At 40.3% G+C, this 24,207-nt stretch overlaps 1 protein-coding gene across 12 annotated transcripts in view; it reads right to left on the bottom strand.

The window, feature by feature from the left end:
* Nucleotides 1–24,207, bottom strand: part of FAT3 (FAT atypical cadherin 3) — a 407,855-nt gene that overhangs the window by 289,784 nt on the left and 93,864 nt on the right. For all 12 annotated transcript variants that reach the window (XM_048294524.1, XM_048294523.1, XM_048294534.1 and 9 more), the window contains one exon: nt 20,078–23,389. In XM_048294524.1, the coding sequence (XP_048150481.1) occupies nt 20,078–23,372 (3,295 nt within the window). In that variant the 5' untranslated portion in view covers nt 23,373–23,389. The remainder of the gene's footprint in view (nt 1–20,077; nt 23,390–24,207) is intronic.

Raw genomic sequence — 24,207 nt, 5'->3', positions numbered from 1 at the left:
ACTGCTACCACTAATGATCGTGTAATTAAAGAGTACCTGATAATGCAGAGAGTGGACAGACTAGATTCACACAGGTATTTCCCTAACTTGCAAGTTTTCTGACTTTGTCACTTAATCACATTCTTTTAATGCACTTTCAGTATGCAGTGTTCCAGGCACAGTCATGAGTATATGAATATTAAAGAATGAAGTTTTCAAAGACACTCAGTGTTGGATTAACATTTCTCTCCCTGAAGACCAGGGTAATTTCTTTATCTTTCTGACATCTTCCACCCCCTCCTCCCCTCCCCAGCTTGAGATTTATAATGTAATTTTATACAGCCTTACTTTTTCTTCTTGAAATCATTCTTGCTGCTTTATGAATTACATCCATAATATCATGTTCCAAATACCTATTTTAAGGAGTTTCTTTTGTCCTAGTAGTTCATACAAAAAATAGGTTGAGACTGGCAACACTCCAGTAAAATCCACATTCAGTTACTCAATTAAGAAAAGAGTGAATACTTTTGCATATGCACTAACCTAAAACATAAACTAGAACAAAACTGTGAAATAAAGCCATTTATTTGACAGCACCAATATAGTTTTCTACCACATGCCCTACAATGAAGGGTTTCCTCAGGGTACAAAATAAAAGCGCTCAACCCTAAAAATTATAATTTGTCAACACTTAAGTGTTTAAAAAAATTATTTTATTTCCTATCATATTAAATAACACAAATTGACAGCAACTCTATATGCTGAATGCATCCAGATGCATTTCCTGACTGTAAAGAATCAGCCATATAATGTAGCAGGAGACTGGTATTGTGCTCATTAGATCACTAAGCAGCAGCGCTTACAGAATATTTAACTACACTCTACAAAGATATTCAAATGTAGCTGTCAGAATGTACTTGGAAAATTTCCACCTAGTACAAAAATGCAAGAGATGAGAAATTATCTCCCTTAAAGGAAAAAGTTCAAGGTGAATGTTACCTGATTACCTCACTTTGTTATTAACTAAATTCAATAAAAATCCCAAATATGGCATGCCATCTTTTATTAGCATTTCTGCAGAAAAAAGAACTATGCTTATAATTTAACAAAATTTAGTCAGAATTAATGAAATATCAAAGAATAATAACACAGTGGAGGAAGTTAAATTCAAAACATGACACTGAGGGGAGAAAATGTAGTATCTCCTAGAGAGATTTTAAAAAAAACCTAAGGAATATTATTACTATGCAATTTGCATATATTTATTTATACGTATATAAAATATGTGTGTATATATATAACCTTATTACATACTCCATATGTATTGCATGCTGTAGAGATAGCAATTTCTTTAAAAGTGCTTAAGATATTTTAAGGGGGAAAATGTCCATGTAAGAGCAACATGACATCAGAAACATGATTCCTTACTCTGCTTTCCACCTCAACTGGACTTTTTTTTCACCTCTTGCCATATGGTACAAAGGTTCATTTATTTGTAATATGAATTTGCCAAGAAATGGCCTGAACAGTATTTGTCTGTGAAGTCACTCCAGTTTCAGCATTCACATTAGCCTACCACCTAACCTACCATACCCTTCCAGCAGAGAAGACAGATCTGCTTTAGCATGGAAAATGGGCAGCATTGCCCCCATTCATTCGGGACATGAACGACGAAGATTTGCCCAGGGAACTTTTTATCTCTGTTGCTCTGCCAAACTTTCACCCCAAGACAGGTATAAGCACAGAAGTAGCTGTCTTCTTTCAACAATACAGAAATGAACACCATGAATATTCCATACAAATCTGTATTTCCATGTCAGTGGAATTGTAATTAGTTGAAAATATTCTTTTAATCTCAAAATACTTCTTCTCCGAGAAGGTATATTCCCACTCGAAAGAAGTTTCCATGGTAGAGCCTTCTAGCATTAGGACAAAAAAGGGAATCTCCAGGTATCTGAGCAGAAGTAGTAATACAGAAAGACTCACTTCATAGTTTAGCAAGAATTAAAGCCCACTTAATCAGAAAACATTGCTAAATCTGTGGCTTACCAGAAGGCTCTAATGGGTATTAATTGATGTCATCAGTACACAAGGAAGAATCCATTTGTGACCCAAATGTCATGAAAATCAGCATAATTACAGAGTTTATAGTTCAGGTGATTTTTTCATTAAATTAGGAGTTCAAAGTGTGACTAGAGTTTCATCATTTGATTAGCTTTATCTCATGGAGAGCATTTCCTTCCAGCTAAACCTTGAGAGCAGTGAGGAGAGTTAAAGATGTATGTGAGAACTGTTTAACATACAAAGGGCATTAAAAGTTGAAATAAAACATTTTTCAAGCTTAGGAACTGGTAGTCAACCAGAAGGTACCAAAAAGCTACAAAATTATACTATGTTGCTGGAATATAAGAAATAAGTAGTTCACACAGGGAGAAAGGGACCCTTAAAGGTTCCTTAAAGGACTAAGGAGACCATCAGGGGGAAACGATAGGAAACTCCACCCCCATCCCTCCTCAGCGAATGGGACAGTGCTAGCCTTCAAAAAAGAGAAACCTCAGCAACTGTGATATTTGATTCAAAACATAAACATGCCTCAAGCTACGAAGTTATGAAAAATGTTCTCAGCAAGTTTATCCATGAGACAAATCCATCACTCCCGTGAAGCACAAAGCACTTGGGAGACAGAGAACTGTATTCCCTCATGGTGCAAGTAATTTGGGAGGCACCATGGTATTTACTTAGGGAATGACTAATTACGTATGAAGACAAGTGAAAAAAAAAAGAGGGGGCCTCCTAATGTGGGAGAAATATAATAATTTTTAAAAATGCATGAATTGCAGCTAGAAACATAGTCTTAGGGAGAGGCCAGGCACACATCAGGATTCAGCTTCAGCTCTCTGAATCAGTTTTGTGTTAAAAGGATTTATTTGTCACCACGCCAGACACGGGGACACCACTGAAGTAACGATGAGGGAGAAGGGGCCAAAGTGGCAAAAAGGAAACCCTCCTATATCAGTCCAACATGCACTGTGGAAAAGAGGGGCAGTCTCTGGGCATGAAGTCAGCCCCAAGATGGATGGTGAGAACGGAGAAGAAGGCTTCCTGTGACAGGGAGAGGAGAAGCACCCTGCATATTGACTGTGTCCAAAAATATTTGTAAGAAAAAGTGGCATGAATTTCTACCTGCTGTCCAAACACAGCCACACATCCCTGCACTAATAAAAATCTTCCAGAATAAATGTCCCCACACTTGGGACATTTAAAATGAGGGCCTAAGGTCATAATGCAAGGGGTCAGGAAGATCATTAAATTACCTGCAAGGTCAAGGTAATTACGATGACTGATACTTATGACTTCATCATGTACTCAAAAAAACTCAGGAACTGAATTGTTTCTGTTAAAAAAATACACCATCCAGCAGGCTTCTGTACACCCACACATGTACTTATCCAATGCACCACTACCCAAACAGAACAAAAATATATTTTAACAAATCTTGCACAAAGTCAAAACATAATTACTTTTACAGACATGTTAGTCCACAAATCTGCTTTTTCATTCAGCTTAGACTGCTAGAATCTCTTATGGACATCTATTACAGAGATCTGCCAAATCCATAATTTGCTTCTTGACATTAAGTAATAAATACATAATGCAGGCACACATTTGTTCTTTTCAAAATTCAGCTGAAATCCATTTCTTTAGATAAGACCATAACCTGTCCAAGTCACCTTCCAAAATTCAGAAAATCCCCCTCCACTGAGGCATGCACTCCAATCTTCACATTCTGGCTCCTACTGGAAAGAGGAGCTACGTACATCCAAGCATTTGACATTAACATAGGAATTTATGACTGCTTTGAGTGCTATTGGCATGTGGAAGTGCCATTCATAAAGCAGACACTCATGGCAGGGCTCACTGTTCAGGCAGAACCAGAGGACATCAAGATCCGTAATTAAAATTTTCACATGGAAAACCCCATGCAGGCTGCTCCTAAGCCTGGACAATGTTTCACTTTAATCTGTTCAACCTTACATGATACCTATTAGCCTGAGTTAAATTAGTGGCAAACCTCGTATTTTGGAAACAGTTACACTCAAATTATCTTCTTAAATTTACTTCTAAGAAGGGACGTTGACGCTGAGACCAAAGTTCACATAAGAAAGTATCTGGCTCTGTATTGCTTAAAAGGGCTAATGTAGCTGGAAAGGGGTCTGTACTATGCAACACTTAAAAAACCTCCTGGATACCAGCCCTGCTGATTAGTGCTTCAATCTCATAGTCAAACGGAGGTCACTGCAGTAGGTGTTTTTCAAAGGAAATGATTAGGATGGAGAAGGATGTAGGGAAGATTTGCTAGAGATGAAAATAAATGACACTGGCCTTGCAATAAAAATTCTGAGTGCAGCAGGGAGGGGAAGATGTATCATCATTAGCTCATTTACCGGTTGTGAACTAGCAAGGGCTCATATCCATGAATCTTTTCACGCTGCATGCACAGTTTTAAGAAGGCAGCAAGCTCTAGCACGCACAAGTGAGATTGGACCCAGTGATCACACGAGTAATATGCACCCAGAGAGAAAAATAACAGCGTAAATTTTCTAGCTGGCATATTGCTGAAGTCTGTCGCACTGCAAGTGGAACAAGAGCCACGGCAGACACCTCCAAAAATATAAGCTGTGCTCTGCTGGGCAAATTCTCCCAATGGAAGAGGAAGAGCTATTTGTCAGCTACTGCTGGGCAAAATTAGAATCACAGGATAGAATGGCTCGGATCAGAAGGCACCTTTAAGATGCTTCTTTAACTAAAGACCTACTTCCAACCCTCCCACCATGGGCAGGTGAATTGAGTTTGCATGGCCAGGTTTTGGTAGCTGGGTGGGCTACAGGAGTGGCTTCTGTGAGAAGATGCCAGAAACTTCCCCAAGTCCAGCAGAGCCAATGGCAGGCAGCTTCAAGACGGATGTGCCAGTAGCCAAGGCTGGGCTAATTAGAAATGGTGCTAACAGCTCTGATAACATACTGAAGAAGATGAAAAAATAAAAAGTACATTTTCTTGTTAGGTGATGTAAATTAAAATACTGGCATTTATGACAAGGCAAAGCTGACTGTTAACTTCTCCCTCCATGCTCAGTGACTTCTTGTCCTTAGGTATGAACAAGATTGTACTGGTGAAGAGGAGAAGACAGACCCAGCAGGATGGACCACTCTTGCGACTGGTTCACTGGATTTGAGTTCTGGAAATAGGCATTTGGATTTATAGAGGAATTTAAAAGCCTAAACCATACAAACAGAAGACTCTTCAACATTCAGAGGCTGCAAGCTGACTGCGAGCACATCTTTATTCTCACTGTTTTTTTATCTCTGGCTCAACTCTTCATCTACACAACTGTAGACTGAAACACTGCTTTCGTAATAAAGGGCTGAGTTTAGTAAAGTTAATCCCCTTCCAAAACACTCAGGCAGGTATTTAAATCCCACTGCCTTCATTGGGTTAAAAGCACTCTGCTAAATAAGAGGCCAGTGCTGGTGGCAGAGAAGAAAAATCCATGACGGATAGACAGAAAGAGAGGACATACCAGGCTATGCACGAATTTGCTGGAGAAGGCTTTGGAAGGAAATAAAAGACAGAATTAAAAAATGGGAGAAAGCTTTCTACTTAATTGAAGATTAGAAAGAAGCAGAAATAGGAAATGCCACACAACTGAAGGTATGACAGGTTGACAGAAGAAGGCAGGAGATTACTTATAGTTTTACACAATTAAATTAATTCCTTTTAATCTTTTTATACATATTGTAAACAAGATCTCTCTATCCCATGAAAAATACCTTTTAAAGGCTGGGTAAATACATTAACTAATCCTAAAATTCAAAAAATGCCAATTTTTTTTTTTTTTTTTTTTTTTGAGAAAACAGAAGCCAAGCAGGGAAGAGCACTATAAACAGTTCTGACCTTCAGAGAGCCTGGCTTTCTCTTCATTGATTCCAAAAAAGAAACACTGCTTAAAGCAGCTAAAGAAAAAAAAAAAAGGGTCATTTAAATGGAAATGGCTACACACCTCATTTGCAGTGACCAAGAGGATGCACCCTAAACATTCACAGTATTACACAAAAGCAGAGAACTGGTACCAGCAATTCTCACTTTCTTTTTTTTTTTTGGAAAACAGTTTGAAAAGCAGTCTAAAGCATCTAGCAAGACACAGGAGTAAAAGGAATTTTGATGATGGCTCTGAATTTACTGTGACAGTTACTTAATTGCTACTACTCCTTCACTGTGCTGATTGCCAAACACCGTAATTCCTGCTGGCATCTTTTACTAGTGCCCCAGGTAAAATAGCAGCACCCTGCACTGGCATGGGGGCAGACCCAGTGGGTGCTTGCATGCCAATTTTGGACATCATGGAGTGACCAAGGCCACCCTCAAGGCCCATCACTGCCACAGGGCTGTGGGTGCTTGGCACAAGCCAACTCCATGCTGATGGGCAAGTGACCTTGCCACCACCACGACACAGTCATTTGAATTGCGTCATTTCATTTTCAAAGACTGATTTTCTCAGAACAGAGTAATATCCCGATGCACAATACAAACAGGCTACATTATTTCCTTCTGCTCATTTTAAATATAGATAGATAGGAATTTTGATTACAGCCTAAACAGTTCTTGTTTCACCCTAATATCAAGGGTACAACACATCATGCTCAGCAACATGGAAATCTCAGTTAACAACAAAATAGAAATGTTAATTCGTCTAGGAACTGCTTCATGAGAACAGAGATATCCATCTATTGCTTACTGCCCCGTGCTCATTCAAGAGAGAAACCACATCTAAATAAATAACTAGAGATGAAAATGCCAATGCTGCCCCGAGTAAGGAGATCTGAAGGCAAATTGCAGGAAGCCTACAGGATAGGGATACTGCGTTAATGAGAAACGTGGTTTGGAGGATTTTGAGTTGAAGTTTCCAGACAATAAAACTCAAATTCAGCAGCTGTTGCCATGACATAACAACTGGCAAGACAAATACTTTTCTTTTATATACTTCTTTTTCATTTGTGGCACTATACATTTTGTTGCCATGACAACTGAATGTTTTCTGCCCATCTGTATGGTGACAGAACAGACGCATACATCTGTTCACAAATCTTGTTTTTAAAAGACAGATAATATTTTCCCAACTTCTGTATCTTTTTAAAGCACTCTTCAGAATGAAGGAGAATATTGCAGTTTCTCTAAAATAGTGGACCATAAATCACACCACTCAGGCAGTATCTTGCCCAGGAGACACTCGTAACATCACTCATTGCCACCTCAAATGAAAAAGTCAAAACAGAGGCTGGTGACAAGGACCAGGGAACATTAGTTTCAGCATGACTTATTCCATGTTGCATTTGCTTATCACCATTAGCAATATCACTGCCTAGAGACCAACTTCCTTTCTGGCTGATTAGAAACACAAAGCCATTTTCACACAAAAAAAGACAATATTTGAACGATTAGGGATAGGGAAATCTTTTTTTATTGTCATGTAGTTTAATATCTCTTTAAAGTTTTTGTAATGTTTTCTATCCCAAAGCTTCCACATCTTTTCAACATATAAGTCAATAAATAAATTAATTAACTTCAGTGACATCAAGCAACGCAACCAAGGCTGTAGCATCAATAACATTTCTGTTTGCCTAAACATTAGTTACCTCCTTTAAATAAAAAGATTCTTTCCTGCATTACCTAGCCCTGTTCATACAGACAGGCCAGGCTGTGACACTGGCACATGAAATTATTCCCAATTATGACAGATTCCTGAAATCTTTAAGAAGATTTCCAGTCCTGTGCTTAGCTCCAGCTAGTGAAAAACTGAAAAAACCCACCCAACTGGTTCTGGAGTTAAAGCAGTGCAAGGCAGAGAAAATAGGGGGTTTGATAGGGAATAGTTTGGAATTTAGATTGTACTGGGAAGAAAGACACTTCCACAAGAAAATAAAACCAGAAAAATCCAAGAAAAACAGAGAAGGTCAAGCATCCCATGAAAGAAAGGAGAGGTCTGCAACTCTGCTTGCAGGGTAGAAAGCAAAAGTTTAATCGGAGTGGGAAAATGGGAGGAATATGAGATGGCAGAGAATCTACAACTACCACCTTCTATGCCACACAATGCAGCAAATGTTTTGGCAAGGCAGTGAAGCCATGGTAGACACGTCTTCCTTCAGCACATTTTTGAGCCAAAATACCACGTGCTTCAGGCAGCATTAATCTGCTTCCCCAGCTTCTGCATGCTGCCTCAAATTTCCTGGCCCCAAGCCCAAAAATGGGAATTAGTTGCTCAGATTAATTTCTGTCACTTCCGGTGAGCCTCGTACTGGATTTAAAACAAGGACACCGTGGCACTGCTCCTTATTGACATGGAAAATGCCCTAAGCAAGCAAATGAGAGCAGATGCCGGAACTATTTATTTAGGTAAATAGAGAGAATCCTCAAATGAGCTTCTGCTGCACTTTGCTCTCATCTACAGCTTTCCCTCCTTGCTACGCTCACATTGCACCCATGGCATGGACACAAAACCTGCACATTCCTGGCATGCTTTTCTGTCTACTGTCCTGCAACCGGGCATGCTGGGCTGGAGGTCCTCCTGCTTTCCGGAGGATAATATGGCACGAAAATTCTGGTTCTGGATAAAAGCACAGCCCCATCTTAGCCTGTGCCCTCAATAAATTATGTATGGTATCACAAAAAGTATTACCTATCTCAGGAACACTGAAGCAGCCTTTTCCCATGGCGCCTGAGAGCCAGAAGCATAATTCCAAAAAATTCTGAGTCCACCAAAATGGTTTCCCATTACATCTTAAAAGGAATGCTTTCACAAGGCAAAAATTCAACAGCTCCATCCATCTATGGCTATCCGCTCCACAACTGGGAAGAATGGCTAAAAACAGTATTTTAGCTTCATTTTTTACCCTTTTAAAATGCTGCATCATAGGACTACTTGCAGCACGAAGTCACAGCCAGCCCCTTGGCCAGGTCAAAGAGACACAGCGATGATGGCATGCAGGGAGCAACAGTAAGAATGTCTCACTTGATCCTGAAATTTATTTAGCACTGTTTCCACCCTACACTGCAGTGAGCCAGGCTTTGAAGCATCACTCACTCCTGGAAGGCTGAAAGAAATGACTGAGCAACCTGAGCATGTGGCTGTTGCGTATGTCCAGTGCAGTCACTGTAACATTTCTATAGTTAATTATTTGGAATAAATGTACTGGCTGAAATAGGTCACTGTGATGCTACAGTTCTCCTGGGAGATTAGACTGGGAAGAAGTGACTCCTGAAGGGACTTCTCCATTAATACCCTCCAAATACCAAGTGACTGCATTACCCAGTTGCTGCACTGCATTTTGATACGTCTTTCCATCAAAATCACTCACAGCATTTTAAAGCCATTAATCATGCAAGTATCACAACTGGCACAAAACTGCCTTTGACAATGTGATGATCATTAGACTTATTGTACAGACAGGTAAAGTGAGGCATGAAAAGGTTAGTTATATTGCCAGAGGGATTCTGTCTCTCTCCGTGACATGTAGCAAGCAGCTTTAGCCATCTGATAGTTGTTCTGACTTGTGATTTCAGCTCGAGGCTCAGGGACCCACACCATAAACACCATGTAGCAAATAAGCATCCTAATCAGCTAACACACCAAATCCCCCTGTTAGCACACATCTTGCTTGCTCCATCACAACTGCCTCTTCCACACACCAAAGCCAGGACAAAGCAGTAGCTCTCGCATGTTTTATTTCCAAGCCATTCCTCTATCCTGCTAAAATCACTACTGGTTTATCAGAATGACTCTCCACCAAGCAACTTCTACAAAACAGGGATTTCCAAATTTCCCATATCTACAAGTAAACGTCTAATATGTCTCAGTATGAATTTCAATGACACGAAGTACACCACTGCAGCTCTGTGCATGGATACTCTCAAACCCACAGGGCCACAAGCATCAAAAGGGCAATGCAATACTTTGCTTTGCACTCAATCACCTCCTCTAGCTCCACCAAAATGGCTTGTGATTGCAAGGATCAGGGAGCTGATTTTCCCACTCTCTTCCTCAAAGAAAGTGAGTTCCTCTCTCATTGCTTCCTTGAGCTTGTTCACCAGTGGCTTTGGGAAAAAACAGAGCCACTGAGGGGAGGCAGTAGGAAACAGCACTCAGGACCAGGAATGGGCTGCCTCTGTTGTGGTCAGAACAGATATATGCCAGGGATAAAGGAAGCTGACAATCACAGCCTTATTTTATTGAAAACATAGGATACTTCAGAAGCAATTCAAGTTGCAAAAGCTTGTTGTTAGTTTTCTTGCATGATTGATTGGGAGTTTTTTGTGTATACATCAGCCCTTTAGCAACCCTACTGATAAGGCTGGATCCAGCTGACCAGGGAAAGGGAATCCATGGCCCCTTTACCAGAGGTTCCCACCCCCTCCAGGGACTTGCCAGGAGAGTCCAAACCCTCTTGTCCAAGCAGACTGGATTACGACTGACAGTGTGACCACACAGTTACTTCTGACCACATTCAGTGTCTAGATAGAGCTTCCAACTGTTATCAGTTGAGTTTTAATTTGTGGGTACAGAGAACGAAAAACAGATTTTCTGAGAATTAGCTGGATTTTATCTTTGCCAGTGACAGATTAATGTTCATTATGAGAGATTAGGCAATTAAAGGAAATCTCCATGAAAGAGCAGAAGCATATGCAAAAAGTTTTAAACACTGGCATGTTTACACAAAGACAACAGGAACCCTTCTGTGCTCCTAACAATACAGGAATAGAGCACTTTGCAATGTAGCAATGGCTACAGCCATTGGTGCAACATGCACCAGCTGAATGGTTTTTTCCACTTGCAGCATCAACAAATTCAATCTTTATAGTTGAGAAAATTCCAACATTATTTAGATATTACCCTCCATTTTTAGAGAGACGCTACTATGGGTTTTGACAATAAATTGATGGAGGGACAAACTTTAGAATCAGCAGTCCTAAATTCATTAGGTCACATTTATTTAACAGATTTTGCTATTTACCCTTTCGCCAGCACAGCGAAATGCCAGTCCTGGCCCTGACTCATAAACAGCTCCCATCTCCTCTAGAAACGTCACTATCAGCACAATCTTCCTTTTCTGATTATTTTGCTTGTCTCCAGCATGACACTCTGTACCTCAGAAGCAGCTTGCTGCCCACACTGAACTACTGCCCACACTGAATGTTCCAAAAAGGAAGATACCTCATTAAAGGCAGAGCCACACTGGGTTTCAAAGGAGCCACACACTCACAAAAAGCATCTCATCTCATTAGCAAATGGCTGGTGCAACTGCTCATCGTGGAGACGAAGACACACCACTAATTTGAGGTACAGAAGGCACGGAACAGACTGCCCTATCCTGGTACTGTGGGAGTGAAAACAGCACATTAAATGTTTGTTAGGTTTCCAATGGAAGCGGTACCAGTAGCTCACAGGGGCTCAATCTGCTGTTTTCAGGATTTCCTTAAAGAGAAGGATGAGGCCAATGTCTCTGAAGGGCAGTTCTGGGAGAGGGTAAAGTGAGGGAGGCCGCTCCCTACTGGAAAGTACACCCCATACTGGGAAGGCCCCTGCAGCCACTCAGAGCACTCAGTGCCACCCAGAAGAATCAGCCCCAAAAGCCTGCTGAGGTTTCTCTCCAGCTGCCCGTCCTGTGGGGAGCCCAGGGACTCTGGCTATCCCTGGATTAGCCCATGCTGCCGATGCTTGTGGCTATCCACTGCTCTTTCCCCCACAGCAAAGCAGAAGGTTATCACCCCAGGGGAAGCTGCATTAATCACTGATGTTGGCTTAGACTACAGCCTGCCATCATCAAAGAGTTCCTGCTAAACGATAATTAAAGTAAAGTAAAAAAACCAAAACGAAGTAACATATGCAGTGGAAGTAGAGCAGAGCGAACCAAACCAGTTCTTCCTTACAAACTATCTCAAAAAGAAATGGTAAAATCCAGTCCTTTTAAAACCAGCTCCAAGATCCTGTACAGTGTAAGAAGGGTGGTCTCACATGGAAAAACATGCTGGGAGTCAGAAGAATCTGTCCCATCCTCCACTGTCTGCTGTGGCTAAGTACAGCTTCGTCATAGAGATGCCAAACACCTGAAGTTCCCACTGCTTTTAATGAAATTTCTGCATTGTCATTCCCCCACTTCTGAAAAAGAGAAAAAAAATCTCAAAACTATTAACTTATCTATACCTTTCAGTAAAATGGGAAAGTACATAAACATTGTACATCAAAGAGCTTCCTTCATTAAAATGTGGAAAATAATTTGTGTACTTTAGATGAAAGGTGTTCTGGGACTGTGAAGTATTCTGGAAAATTTAATTAAATCCCATAGTTATTCTCTTGTAAAATAAAGGTTTTTGGGAAAAAAAAAAATTAACCGATTCACAGTAACAGTTTGTTATCTTCTTTTTGCCAAATCTTTACCTTATAAACTGAACCACTGGTGAGAAGCAAAACCATTTTTAATGACCTATGTGTAAAGTTACATTTCCAGAACACAAATTCTCAGTAAAACTTTCAAATGAAGACAGAAAATCCCCAAATAAAGATGCATATAATTCATTATGGGCTACAAAGATCTAAAATCAGAAATTAATTTGCTATGCGTATTTTAGCAAAACTGAAAGCCCAAAGGCTTCAGCTGTGAAAGATAGGCAGACCTTGTCATCACACTGTGGAAGCAGAGAGCTTTTGAAACCACGTACAATGAGATTACTCTCACCTTTCCAGTCCATCACCTTGAAGAACTGTTGCTCATACATGTACAGTGAGCGCATTTTGCTCAAGTCCAAGATGACAATATCATCAAAGTAATTGAAAAGCACTTCCTAAGAGAAGTAGCTACAGGCTGCCTCCCTCTCAAGGGGGGCTATGGTAACCAGACTGTCTCCAGTGGGTAACAGCTGCGAAGTTGAGACATCTAAGAGCAAAAAATCAATGCATGTATCTCAATGGAGGGGTGGGTGAGTGCCACAGCATGTCCTGATATCCCCAATCATTTAGGTGGGGGATGTGCTGGTGTGTCCCACAGCTGTCTGCACGGAGGAAACAAAGCACAGTCCTACACCTTCACACACTTCCCACTCTGATGGAACACTGCAGCAACACTTGTGACAAACTTCTTGCCACACCTGAATGGATCTTCCCTTTTTGTTGACTGTGGACAAAATGACCAGGTCAATGCCAGTGGACAACTTCACTCTGAGATACACAGAAATGTATTAGTGCAAACACCTAATGCGAACCAACTGCTAAGAAAACCCCCTCACTCTGTTTGGCTTTTTCTCAGTTATTTCTTACTGGCAACACTTCAATGCTAATAAGACACCATAAGTGTATAAAATGCAATAAAGATGTTTACATTAAACAGCAGACTACAGATTAAAAGAATCTGTTCCATGAGCTATAGAAGCTCATCTCCAAACATCTATTTTCAGGTAAACATGTATGTGCGAATTCAAAGAGATCTGACACTGGAAGGGCTTTTTAATTTTATTTTATTTTTACCTTGTTGGCAAACACCTAACAAGTTCCAAGACTTGAACACTGAAATTAGCCAAACAGCCTTAAAATATGACATAATTTTTTAGCAATGAGAGCAATGAAAGCTTGGAAAAGCTTTCCAAGCAACTGCCTGATTAACCATTACTTGTAGTGCTTGAACTGCAAACAGCTTCATAAAAAGTACCCTTTAATCCAGCTTCCAAGGTAAATCCTTGAGCCTACGTGTGTATTCAAGCAGCGGAAGAGATATGTGATCAGTCCAGTGTTATCACACCAAACCAGCCCCACAAATTCCTGATTAACTCTGTCCAGTTCTACTGTTCCCATGAAAGCCACACAACCTGCTGCAAGGTCAGACAGCAAAATATGTCCTCAATTTTATTGGCCAGTGGAGATTTCTCTCTCTTGGACTTGTTACAGGAAAGGATTAGGCACTACAACAAAATGGGTCCATGTAATCTTAGACATTGTCCAAGCATCCTCCTCTTTATATCCCTGGAAGAGAGAAGTGCTCATATTGCCCTCCATACGCTTGTAAGCTCGTGGTTTTGCATGAACAACATCACTTCTCAATGCCCTTTGCTTCCACTGGTGTTTTGGAACAGCTAAAATGGATTTTTCTCCAGTTTCTTCTGAACTACCATGAACTGCTGCTCGTGGTCTGAAGTGATGCCAGGATAAAGCTGGTGCTCATGTGCTCAGAATGAACACCAGACACTGGAAGTCAATTTTCCTCTAATATCATATAACTCAGTGCCTTGTGGCTTGGTCCCTTTGCTGGCATCTTGGAGATAAGCTTTCTGCGGGAGCACCTGGGTGTAATTTAACAGATGATGATGCACAAACTAATTCTGGGATTATACACTAAGAGAGAGGATAACAGAAACATATAATACAAAATGCTCTTGGAAATATCTCTGAAGGGTAATAAAGGTGACAGGAGGAAATACAGACTACACATTTCTTTATTAGTAAATAAATTACTCGGAGATTGAGACAAAATGTCCTATCGCCAGGAGCATCCTGAATAATAAAGGAGATTCTCTAAAACATTTTCCAAAGAAGGGAAAGCATGCAAATTACAGCTAGCTGTAAAAATTGTATGTTGTGAGCTGTTTTATGGGGTATGAAGTCTAGAGGACTGAACAGCTTGAATGGAGAAATTCTGCATGACTGGCCTCACTTAGGAAACTTTGAAAGTATGTCAGAATGATACTCAGAGCCTTTTAAAGTAAATATTTTCATACGCTTAAGCATTGTTTTAGGGTTCATATTATTAAAAAAAAGTTAAATAAATTTGCTCCAGTGAAACTAAGACAAGCCTTGTTCTTTACTAATTTACATCTAGAAATGACAGGGAAATTATCAACACACAGACACAGAATTTGTTTAAAAATTATTGGTTTTCTACCACAACTAATTTTAAAGAAAAAGAAAAATGTTAGTGATTGTTGTCCTAAAAGTGGAAATCTTATACGAAGGAACACTTGCACTGTTAAAAGCTGCCAGAGATAACTCACGGAACAATGGTAACACAGTACCACAGGCTCAGAAATAGTGGCTCTCAGGAATGCTTTATTCCTGCCTGACACAGATGCAGGCTGACAGACCAGATTTTGGCCAGCACTGTGCTCTGTGATCCATCTGGCACACTCCTTCCCAAAGAGGCTGCTCAAGAGAGACACCATGGACGGGCTGAGAGCTGATGATCTTGTCATGAATGCCTGCTGCAAGTGCAGCAATTCTCTTTCCCAAGCTACCTCCCAGTAACACCCACTGGCACTTCTCTTGTGGTATGGCCTGAAGTTACTTTGAAAACTGGATTTAGAAGCCTGGGATAATTAAGCGGCTCCAAAATACTGGCTCTGGGTAATGAAATTTGCCTGCACTTTCCAGGAAGATGAAGAACATCCGTAATACTAATGTCTCAAAACTCCATAGTGAATTCAATTCTGCCAGTGAGTCCACCCAGATCCACCCATCAGCTGCTACATGCCTCCATAAAATTAAACAAGTGAGAGGGAGAAAAACACGTTATTACAAAAGATTTTCATTTTACTTTATTTTGTTTCAAGGAAACGCTAACAGTGGTCCCACAAAAATATTTATCGAACCACTCAAATTGCAGTAAATGGAAGTATCCTTCAACCTGCATACACAATAACTGAAAACTATTTTAGAAGACAGGGACAAGATGCAAGGAGTCTGAAGCAAAAGTCCTTTCTGCCAAATAGATGGAACAGTGCAGGCAGGTCTGGTTTTCTTTAAACGATATCATCTGGTGTTCCTAGTTTCCATTATTAGTTGTTTGAAGCCATGATTAAGGTTTTCCAGCATCAACTGCCTTCTCTAGCCACAGTTTGTCAGGAATTTCTACCACTTTTGAGATAGTCAAAGAGAAGATCAGACCACTATCCTTAGCACCATAAATAAACCCATGGAGTCTGTAATAATTTGAATTCTACCTCCATTTAACAGTACCTTTAAGTTTTCTGCACTGTGAAAGACAGGACTGGCTTCCTAATGTGCATTTCAGGGCTGAAACACCTAAAGATAACAAGTTAACAGGGTCATCTACAGCTTGCATTCTTATCAGAGGTCCTTTACAGGGTTAGAAATTAGTGTCAGCTAACGCTTAAATTTAAAGTTCTAATGAAAGTCAGGTGAGTGAGGTTCCTGAACAACCCTAGGAAATAAAGTTAGTAAGCTTTGAAAGCATTCCTTAAGTCCGTGCTCACGGGCTTTGCAAGTACGCTAAAGATCCCATAAGCATTTCACTAATACCACTGTTTTATCTTCACGTTCAATTTCAGTGGGACTCAAGATGTTTCTATGCTTTCCCAATAACTAGTAAAAAACTTGTTGCTTCCGTTTTCCCACTTGTGCAGTGGAGTTCGCAATTCCTTGCATGTCAGGATGCTGCCACACCAACTCTGACAAACCCTACAGAAGCCTCTGCAGCAGAAGATGCTGAGTGTGTCTCATCTCTTTGCTCTAGAACTCACTTTGATCATTTGCTATTAGCAGTACATCCACAGGTAGCATAGGGGTAAAATAGAAACTCTTTGAGTTCCAGGCTGTTACATTAACGTGTAGAAACACATGCCAGACTAAAAAGTGGAGCTAGCGTAAAAATGCAGTTTAGCTGAATCACAAATCACTGAAAAATGAGAAGGAAGATTCCAGCATTTAGGCCTGATCTCATCTAACTCAACATTTCAAGAAGTCAAGAACTCCCACTAGTTGTTCAAATCTCCACTGTGGCCAGAAAAGAGGTTCTGATAGATGGTATTTAGTCTCCCAAGGCGGGTGATACCATAAATCCATACGCATTTGTTGGACTCACCACCAGCTCCCAAGAAAACAAAAATATACCACTTTGCTGTGGTGTCAGCACTATGAGGGTGAACACACCAGAGCTAAGAAAATCCAGGTTTTTAATAAAGCAGCATAGGACCTCTGACAGAGAACATTTCCACAAGAGTAGTTGTAACTATTAGAGCTAACCTATGATGGAAACTCAGAGCACACTCTCATCCCACAAAAATTTTTACCACGTCTGCTCATTTCGTGTTACAACAATCTGGAGATGTAAGAGTGGGTTTTACACAATTTTCTTCTAAGGAACTGCAATTAGCAGACTGGCAAAGAGAGTAGAGGTGCACACCAGGCAGGAAGCAGTATTAAAGATGAAGAAATGACTCCAGTTTCTCTGTAGCACCAGAGTTGCACATGGGGAAGGGTCTCACTTCTACAAGTAAGATCAAAATATCAGATATTGACCAATTTCCCTAATACCCAATCTAAACCTCTCCTCGCCATTTCTTCTTGTCCTGCCACTTGTTATCTGGAGAACAGACTGACCCATACCTCACTACAACCTCCTTTCAGGCAGCTGTAGAGAGCAAGATCTCCCCTGAACCTTGTTTTTTCCAGATGCACCTATATACATCTACAGTGGAAGAAGAAGAAGAAGCCACCGTGACAACAAATGTGCAGCTGCATGGTGCAGTGCGTATCCATCAGGAAGGCCTGCTTCTCCTTGGGTATCCTGGCATCATTTCAACTCCTCAGTATCAATGTGCCTCACGGAGCAAAAGCACATCTCACTCAACACACACGGCAACACCATTAACATGTAATATTTCAGAAAAATAAAAATAATGCACTCGAGCAGAATTTTGCTGAAAGCACAGACTTGCTTGCAGTCTAGCTTGCTCACATATCGGGATGAATTTGGCCCACTTTATGTTCTAATGATTGTAATGGATGCTGCAGTCATCTTTTCATTAAGGCAGCAGCCAAAAATATTGATTTGTTGTACTTCACACTCCTGCTTACCTTCACAAATTTCAGGAGAGACGGTACAGAAGCCAATAGAGTTGGTCAGTTTAAAAGTGACAAATGAACTGTGCTGAAAGTAAATAAACAGCTATCTCTTTATAAATTAATTCAATATGTGACTTAAGCCCTTTTCTACAGCTAGAAAGCTGATTCATCATTCAGCAGCATTTAAGTTGCCACCAGTTCAATAGCAGAGTATTAATGTTGCATTCTATTTGACACAGAGGGTCAAATTCTGCATTCAGCTTACAACAGCATGACCCAGAGTAACCCTGAAGCCCTGCCCTCCACATCGCCCTGTCTGCAGCTCTGCACCCGAAGTGCTCTTCAAATTGCTTTCAAGAAGGCTTACGTGGTATTGAACATTTGGGGAAATCAGAACAAGAATCCTAAATCTTTTTATCTGCTGAATTATCAAGTCTCTTCTGGAATGATTAAGTGAAATAGCACAGGCTGGTTTATATTCATGAAACACTCATGAAAGAGTAAAAGGCAGAAAAATCTTTGCATCTTGAGAGATTTGGGGCTTTTTTTTTTGCCTCCACAAAATGTATTTCAATTCTGGAAATAAAGTAAGTATATTTAATGTGGAATATTCAGTACAATTTCCTCTCACGTTAAAACATGATTTGTGCTTAACTGAACAAGGGACCTAACTTATTCTAAGCCATCACCTCTACTAGTGTAGGCACAGGGTAATAAAACGGTTATTTTACTTATGAGTGACACGCACGGAGTTACTTTCCCTACCAGCTCGTTTAAGTTCAATAAATGTTGAATGCTGAGATTTCTGTATCAATACTGCAGCATTTGGACCCACCTCCCAGTGCTTCATAAAGAACCCATTGAGATGAAGTTGATGCTACTCAAAAAGTAGGTAGGACGAAATTTTCAAATGAAGGAGCTTAATATTTAAATACATGTCCAAATGTCTAAATAATGTTCCCTGAATGCCTTCTGCTACTATGAGCACTGTAGGATATGCAAGTTCCTAACATTTCTGGAAACTAGACTAGGTGCCCTCTTGACTTCTGACACTCAAGTCTGATGTTTCTGGACATAAGGTTTTGACTGCAATCATCTGTGTACAGCTGTAGCAGCGAGACTGTAGCAAAAATAGAATAAAAATATTTTTCTCTGCTTATACTTAGATGAGAGCCATAGCATTTGTAATGTCGTCTGTTTTTCATAATGTTCAGTTTAGAAAGTTGACATTTGATTAAACAGTTTGAATTTGCCAAAACATACATTTTAATCTTATGTTTAATACCACATTCTCAATTAAAAGCTTCAGAAAAAGACATACAAATCACAGTAAACCCACAGACCTAACATATTTAGTACAATTTCTGAAACTGTTGACTAATATTTTCTAATTTCCTCACTACTTCTAGTGGTGCACAGCTGCACCATTACTCCCAACAACCATCAGACATTTAAACAGCCAGTTTTTAAGTGTTTTACTAAACACACTTTTATATTTAGTATTTTGAACATTTTCCAATAGGGTAGTGTGGTAGTTAAGTTCAACATCTTAAAAACCTTCACTACATTAACAATGCTTTCTAACGTCAATGTTTATAATACTACTGCCACCAAAGGAAAGCTAGCACAGCTCATTCACAGTTATGAACATTTCCCTGGATTTCTACCTTTCACATAAGCACACCAACGCTGATGAACACCATGCTACAAGAAAGTGTATTACACAGGATGGTGTGTCATTCCAGAATAACTCCCATGAAAAATGATTCCCAACAACAAAAACAAGACCACAAATAGGTTTTAGGACAAAATAATCTGTTTCATGCTCCTTGTTTCATTGGGTTTAACACTGGATTCAAGGTCATGAGTATTGTGACTCTGTGGAGGTGACCTGACTAATTTACAGTGATCAACAGATAATGCGGTGACTGTAAACAAGTCATTCTGTAACTATCACTGCCTTCTAAATGGAGTCATCACATAGCTGCTGAAAAGAAATGTGTATTATTTCACATCCACAGAGTGACGAATGTAACCAGGTAATTAAATTATGTCATTGCTGTGCCTGGAAAATCCTTATTTATAATTCTGTCTTGCCTGTTAAGAAGAACTGAATTTCGTGTTAAGGGTAGAAAGCAATTATGCCTAAGCTCTGCTTGTGCAAAAAAACCCTATGAAGGAAAAGTTGGAAACAAAACTCACCAGTTTCTTCATCTATGCTGAATCTCCCCAGGCCACTGCCATCCCTTATGGAATACTGGATCTCCCCATCTCTTCCAGAGTCCTCATCTCGAGCAACAACTTGCAAAACACTTGTACCAATGCGGGAGTTTTCCTTTACAGATCCAATGACAGCAAAGTCAGGAAAATAGGGGGTATGAAGATTTTCGTTAACATCCACCACTTCAACTTCCACAAAAGAAAGAGAAGACAGAGAAACGGGGCGCCCCTTGTCCTTGGCACGCACAGTCAGGTTGTAGAACTGCTGCTTCTCGTAGTCGAGCTCCTTGTTCAGGCGGATGGCGCCGCTGGCTTTGTCGATCTCAAACCGCCCGTTGTAATCATTCACCAGCGAGTAGCGGACTTGGCCACCCAAGCCCAGGTCTGGATCATGAGTTTCCAGCCAAGCTATGACAGTGCCAACTGGCAGGTCCTCAAGGACCTTCACGTTGTAGCTGGATGGTATAAAGGCTGGAGAGCAATCATTAACATCATCCAAAAAAACCTTCAGAGGCACAACAGAAAACTGCTGATGGCCACTCTCTGCTCTGTCCCTAGCCTCAATCTTCAGAGTGTAGTTTGCTTTTGCCTCCCGGTCCAGTTGATCTGCAACATACACCACTCCCGTGGAACTGTTGATACCAAATTGATGGGTGTCTGTCAGTACTGAGTAAGTCACTTCACCATTAGATCCTAGGTCTTTATCTCTGGCTTCTACCTGGATAATCTCTGTACCAAGACTTGTACTTTCTAAAATATTAACCGAGTAACTCTCCTGTAAAAAAACAGGCTTGTTATCATTTGCATCCTCCACAGTGACAGTCAGCAGTCTCCATGCAGATTTCTGTGGATTACCTAAATCATAAATTGTAATATTAAGGAGATAGAGCTCTGTTTTTTCACGGTCCAAGGGCATGAGAACACTAAGTATCCCCATCTCCATGTCAATGTTGAAACAACTATCTACATTACCATCAGAAATTGTATAAAGTACTCTTCCATTAAAGCCTGAGTCTGCATCATAGGCTTTTATCCTCAGGATGGTGGCACCAACTGGCAGATCCTCTGAAACCTTTACATCAGTAGGAAAGGATTTGTCAAAATGTGGTGCCTGCCTGTTGACTGAATAAAAATCAAGAAAACCATCTTCTAAATTCAGCTTCACATTTGCTTTTGCCTTTTTGAGCAATTTTTCTGCTAGTTTCTGAGCAACTCTAGTTTCTCTACAGCTAAAGGTCTTTGAAGACACTTTCCCATGAACTACTGAAATATTAACAAACATAGCATCAGCAAAGTTCTCTCCATCAGTTGCTGTTATCTTAAGGCCAAAATTGCTGTTCTTTATGCCGGAGTTAACAAGAGATTTTTTAAGCTGCAGGACACCAGAGTCTGGATTTAAATAAAAAATGCCAAGTTCATTTCCAGAGATTATTTTGTACTTCACAAGCTCCAACTCATCTATGTCTATTGCAGAAACAGCAGTGATGTGACCACCAACAGGAAAATCAGACGAAATCACTCCCTGACAGGCCACTTTTTCAAAGAGGGGTTTGTTATCATTGACATTGCCTATGTATATGGTGACATTCACCTCACTTTCATGGCGGTAGGGAGAACCCCAGTCGGAAGCTCTCACAATGAATCTGTAGCTTTCTGGTGAGGACTCAAAGTCCAGTTCTTCAGATGTGCTGATGACACCTGTAAACTGGTTTATTGTAAATGGCAGTGAGTTCAGACTGGCAATACTGTACGTGATGTATCCATTTTCTCCCCTGTCTTCATCAACTGCTGACACTGCCAAAACGCTGGACCCCACTGGGACACTTTCATTGACAAATGAACTGTAGGAGAGCTGCTGGAACTCCGGAGTGTGATCATTGGCATCTTCTAACCTGACAGTAACCTGTGCTTTTAAATCACCACCTTTGTTTGCATATACTTCTAATTCATAGAGGTCCTTCTCAATGATTTTCAAAGGAAGAGCAGTAGTAATAAGGCCTGTGTTGGGATTGATCTTAAAATACTCAGCTTCCTCACTTGGAGATATTCTGTATTCCACACCCTGTGGCTCAGGCATCAACTTAACTACTGCAACCACCACACCAGGAGGTGAAAATTCACTGATCAAAACATCATATGCTTCCTTTTCAAACTTCAGGGGGATACTGTCCTTCTTGGGACTAGCAATGTGGACCAGTTTGACTGCAGAAAATTTCTGAGGAGATCCTTTGTCCTTAGCTTGGAGAGTCAGGTTATAACCATACGGGAAGCTGTCCCAATCAATAGGCTTTCTTTCTTTGATTTTGTACTCATTCATCCATTTCCCTTCTTTAGTCAAAAAGAATTGCTCTAGTGAATCTCCAGCCACAATAGAAACAGATTCTATTTCTCCATTGGCTCCTTCATCTAGGTCATCAACGTTAACAACTGCATAGGTAGGTTCCTTGTCTGATGGGAAGGGAATATGGGTCACTACATTTATTGTTGGGGCATGTTCATTTATACGTTCAATGTGAACATAAAGCTTGGCAGTGCTGCTTACGCCATTGCTTCCATAAAGCTTCATCCCACGGTCCACTGCCAAAATCTCAAGGTCATATCTGTTTTTCTCATCATAATTTAACCGGCCACTTAAGGAAATAACACCACTTGTAGGATGAACTGAGAAGAGATCAACTTTATTTTTAAAGTAATAATAAAATTCACCATTGGACCCAATATCCGCATCTGTTGCGGTCACCTGTGCAATGCTAGTCCTTAAAGGAGTGCTTTCTGCTATCGTGACAGAGTACGTGGTTGGTGAAAACAAAGGTCTTAGGTCATTCATATCTAAAACCTGGATGTTCACTTTTGTCCACGCTTCCAAGTCCTCTCCTCTGACAGAACCTTTTACCATCAATAAATAATTGTCCTGGATTTCTCTGTTCAATATAGCAGAATTCCCACCTTTAGTCCTTATTCTGAGGAAGCAGAAGTCAGCAATGATGACTTCCTCTGCTTTAAAAAAGCCCTCATCATCACCAGACACTATCTTGTACTTGATATCCCATGAAAGGTCAGCCATGGTAATGCCCATCCTCGTCTGACTGTTGACATAGGTCCTGGCTGCAGAATTCTCATACACTGTGGCATTATAAGTGGAATGTGTGAAGTGAAAGCCAAGTGGGGCAGTCCCGTGAGCCACCTGGCAAATGCAGGCCAGGAGCTTGACAATCAGAAGGGCAAGGCATGACGGAGGTAGCCGTGAGCCTGACCAGCGGCCCATATTCACGTCCATCACATCATCCTTTCACCCTGTGACAGAGAGAAAAAACAGGAAACAGTTGATGAAGAGATAAAAACTGTATCGTGAAGTGACACGTTGTCATGATTTAGCATAACTTGGTTTTTAGTTAAGGAGAAATCCATCAAGGTTTGGCCCATATCCTCCCATTCTCCACACCACTCAGGATTTTCCACACCTGGGTCAGGTGTCTCATCAGTCACCCTGGAAATCTAAGTTCTGATTCTATTTCTCCAAAATCCTTGTCTCACAGAGGAAAACAGATGTGAACTAAACCCCTACACATGTCAAAATTACTTACTATATTTCTAATCAAAAGTAAAATCTATGTAATATCGATTCACCATATTTTTAACAAAACAGGAAGAGAGAACACTATACACACACACATAAACAATCACACCAGCTCTGGGTATTTTCACACTTGTCTGAGTAGTATATACACATGTGCACATACGGGCACATATATATAGCTACATATATACATGTATGTACACTTTTTTAATATAAAAGACCCTACCACATCCATACACGTGTACATAGTCCAGAATAATAATCACAGTGAAAAAAAATTAAAATCAGCCACACATATTTGTATCAGTTTATATAGAAGAATGAATCACATACAGAAATTTTTGGTTTTTACTTATCAGCAGCTCCAACTAAGCCTAAACTTGCTTGTTTTCAGAGCATATTGGAAAATTCATTTTCAGCCCCAATGTTTGGAAGAGAGACAGAATTTTCATATGTATGTAGCACTGTGATAGTCAAATGTTACCTTTTTTTTTTTGGTCAGTTAAGAATGATGAAATTTGAGCCAGCAAGAACA

This window comes from Corvus hawaiiensis, chromosome 2 (genome assembly GCF_020740725.1).
Source record: "Corvus hawaiiensis isolate bCorHaw1 chromosome 2, bCorHaw1.pri.cur, whole genome shotgun sequence".
Taxonomy (NCBI): Eukaryota; Metazoa; Chordata; class Aves; order Passeriformes; family Corvidae; genus Corvus; species Corvus hawaiiensis.
This window is presented reverse-complemented; position numbering and strand designations above follow the sequence as displayed.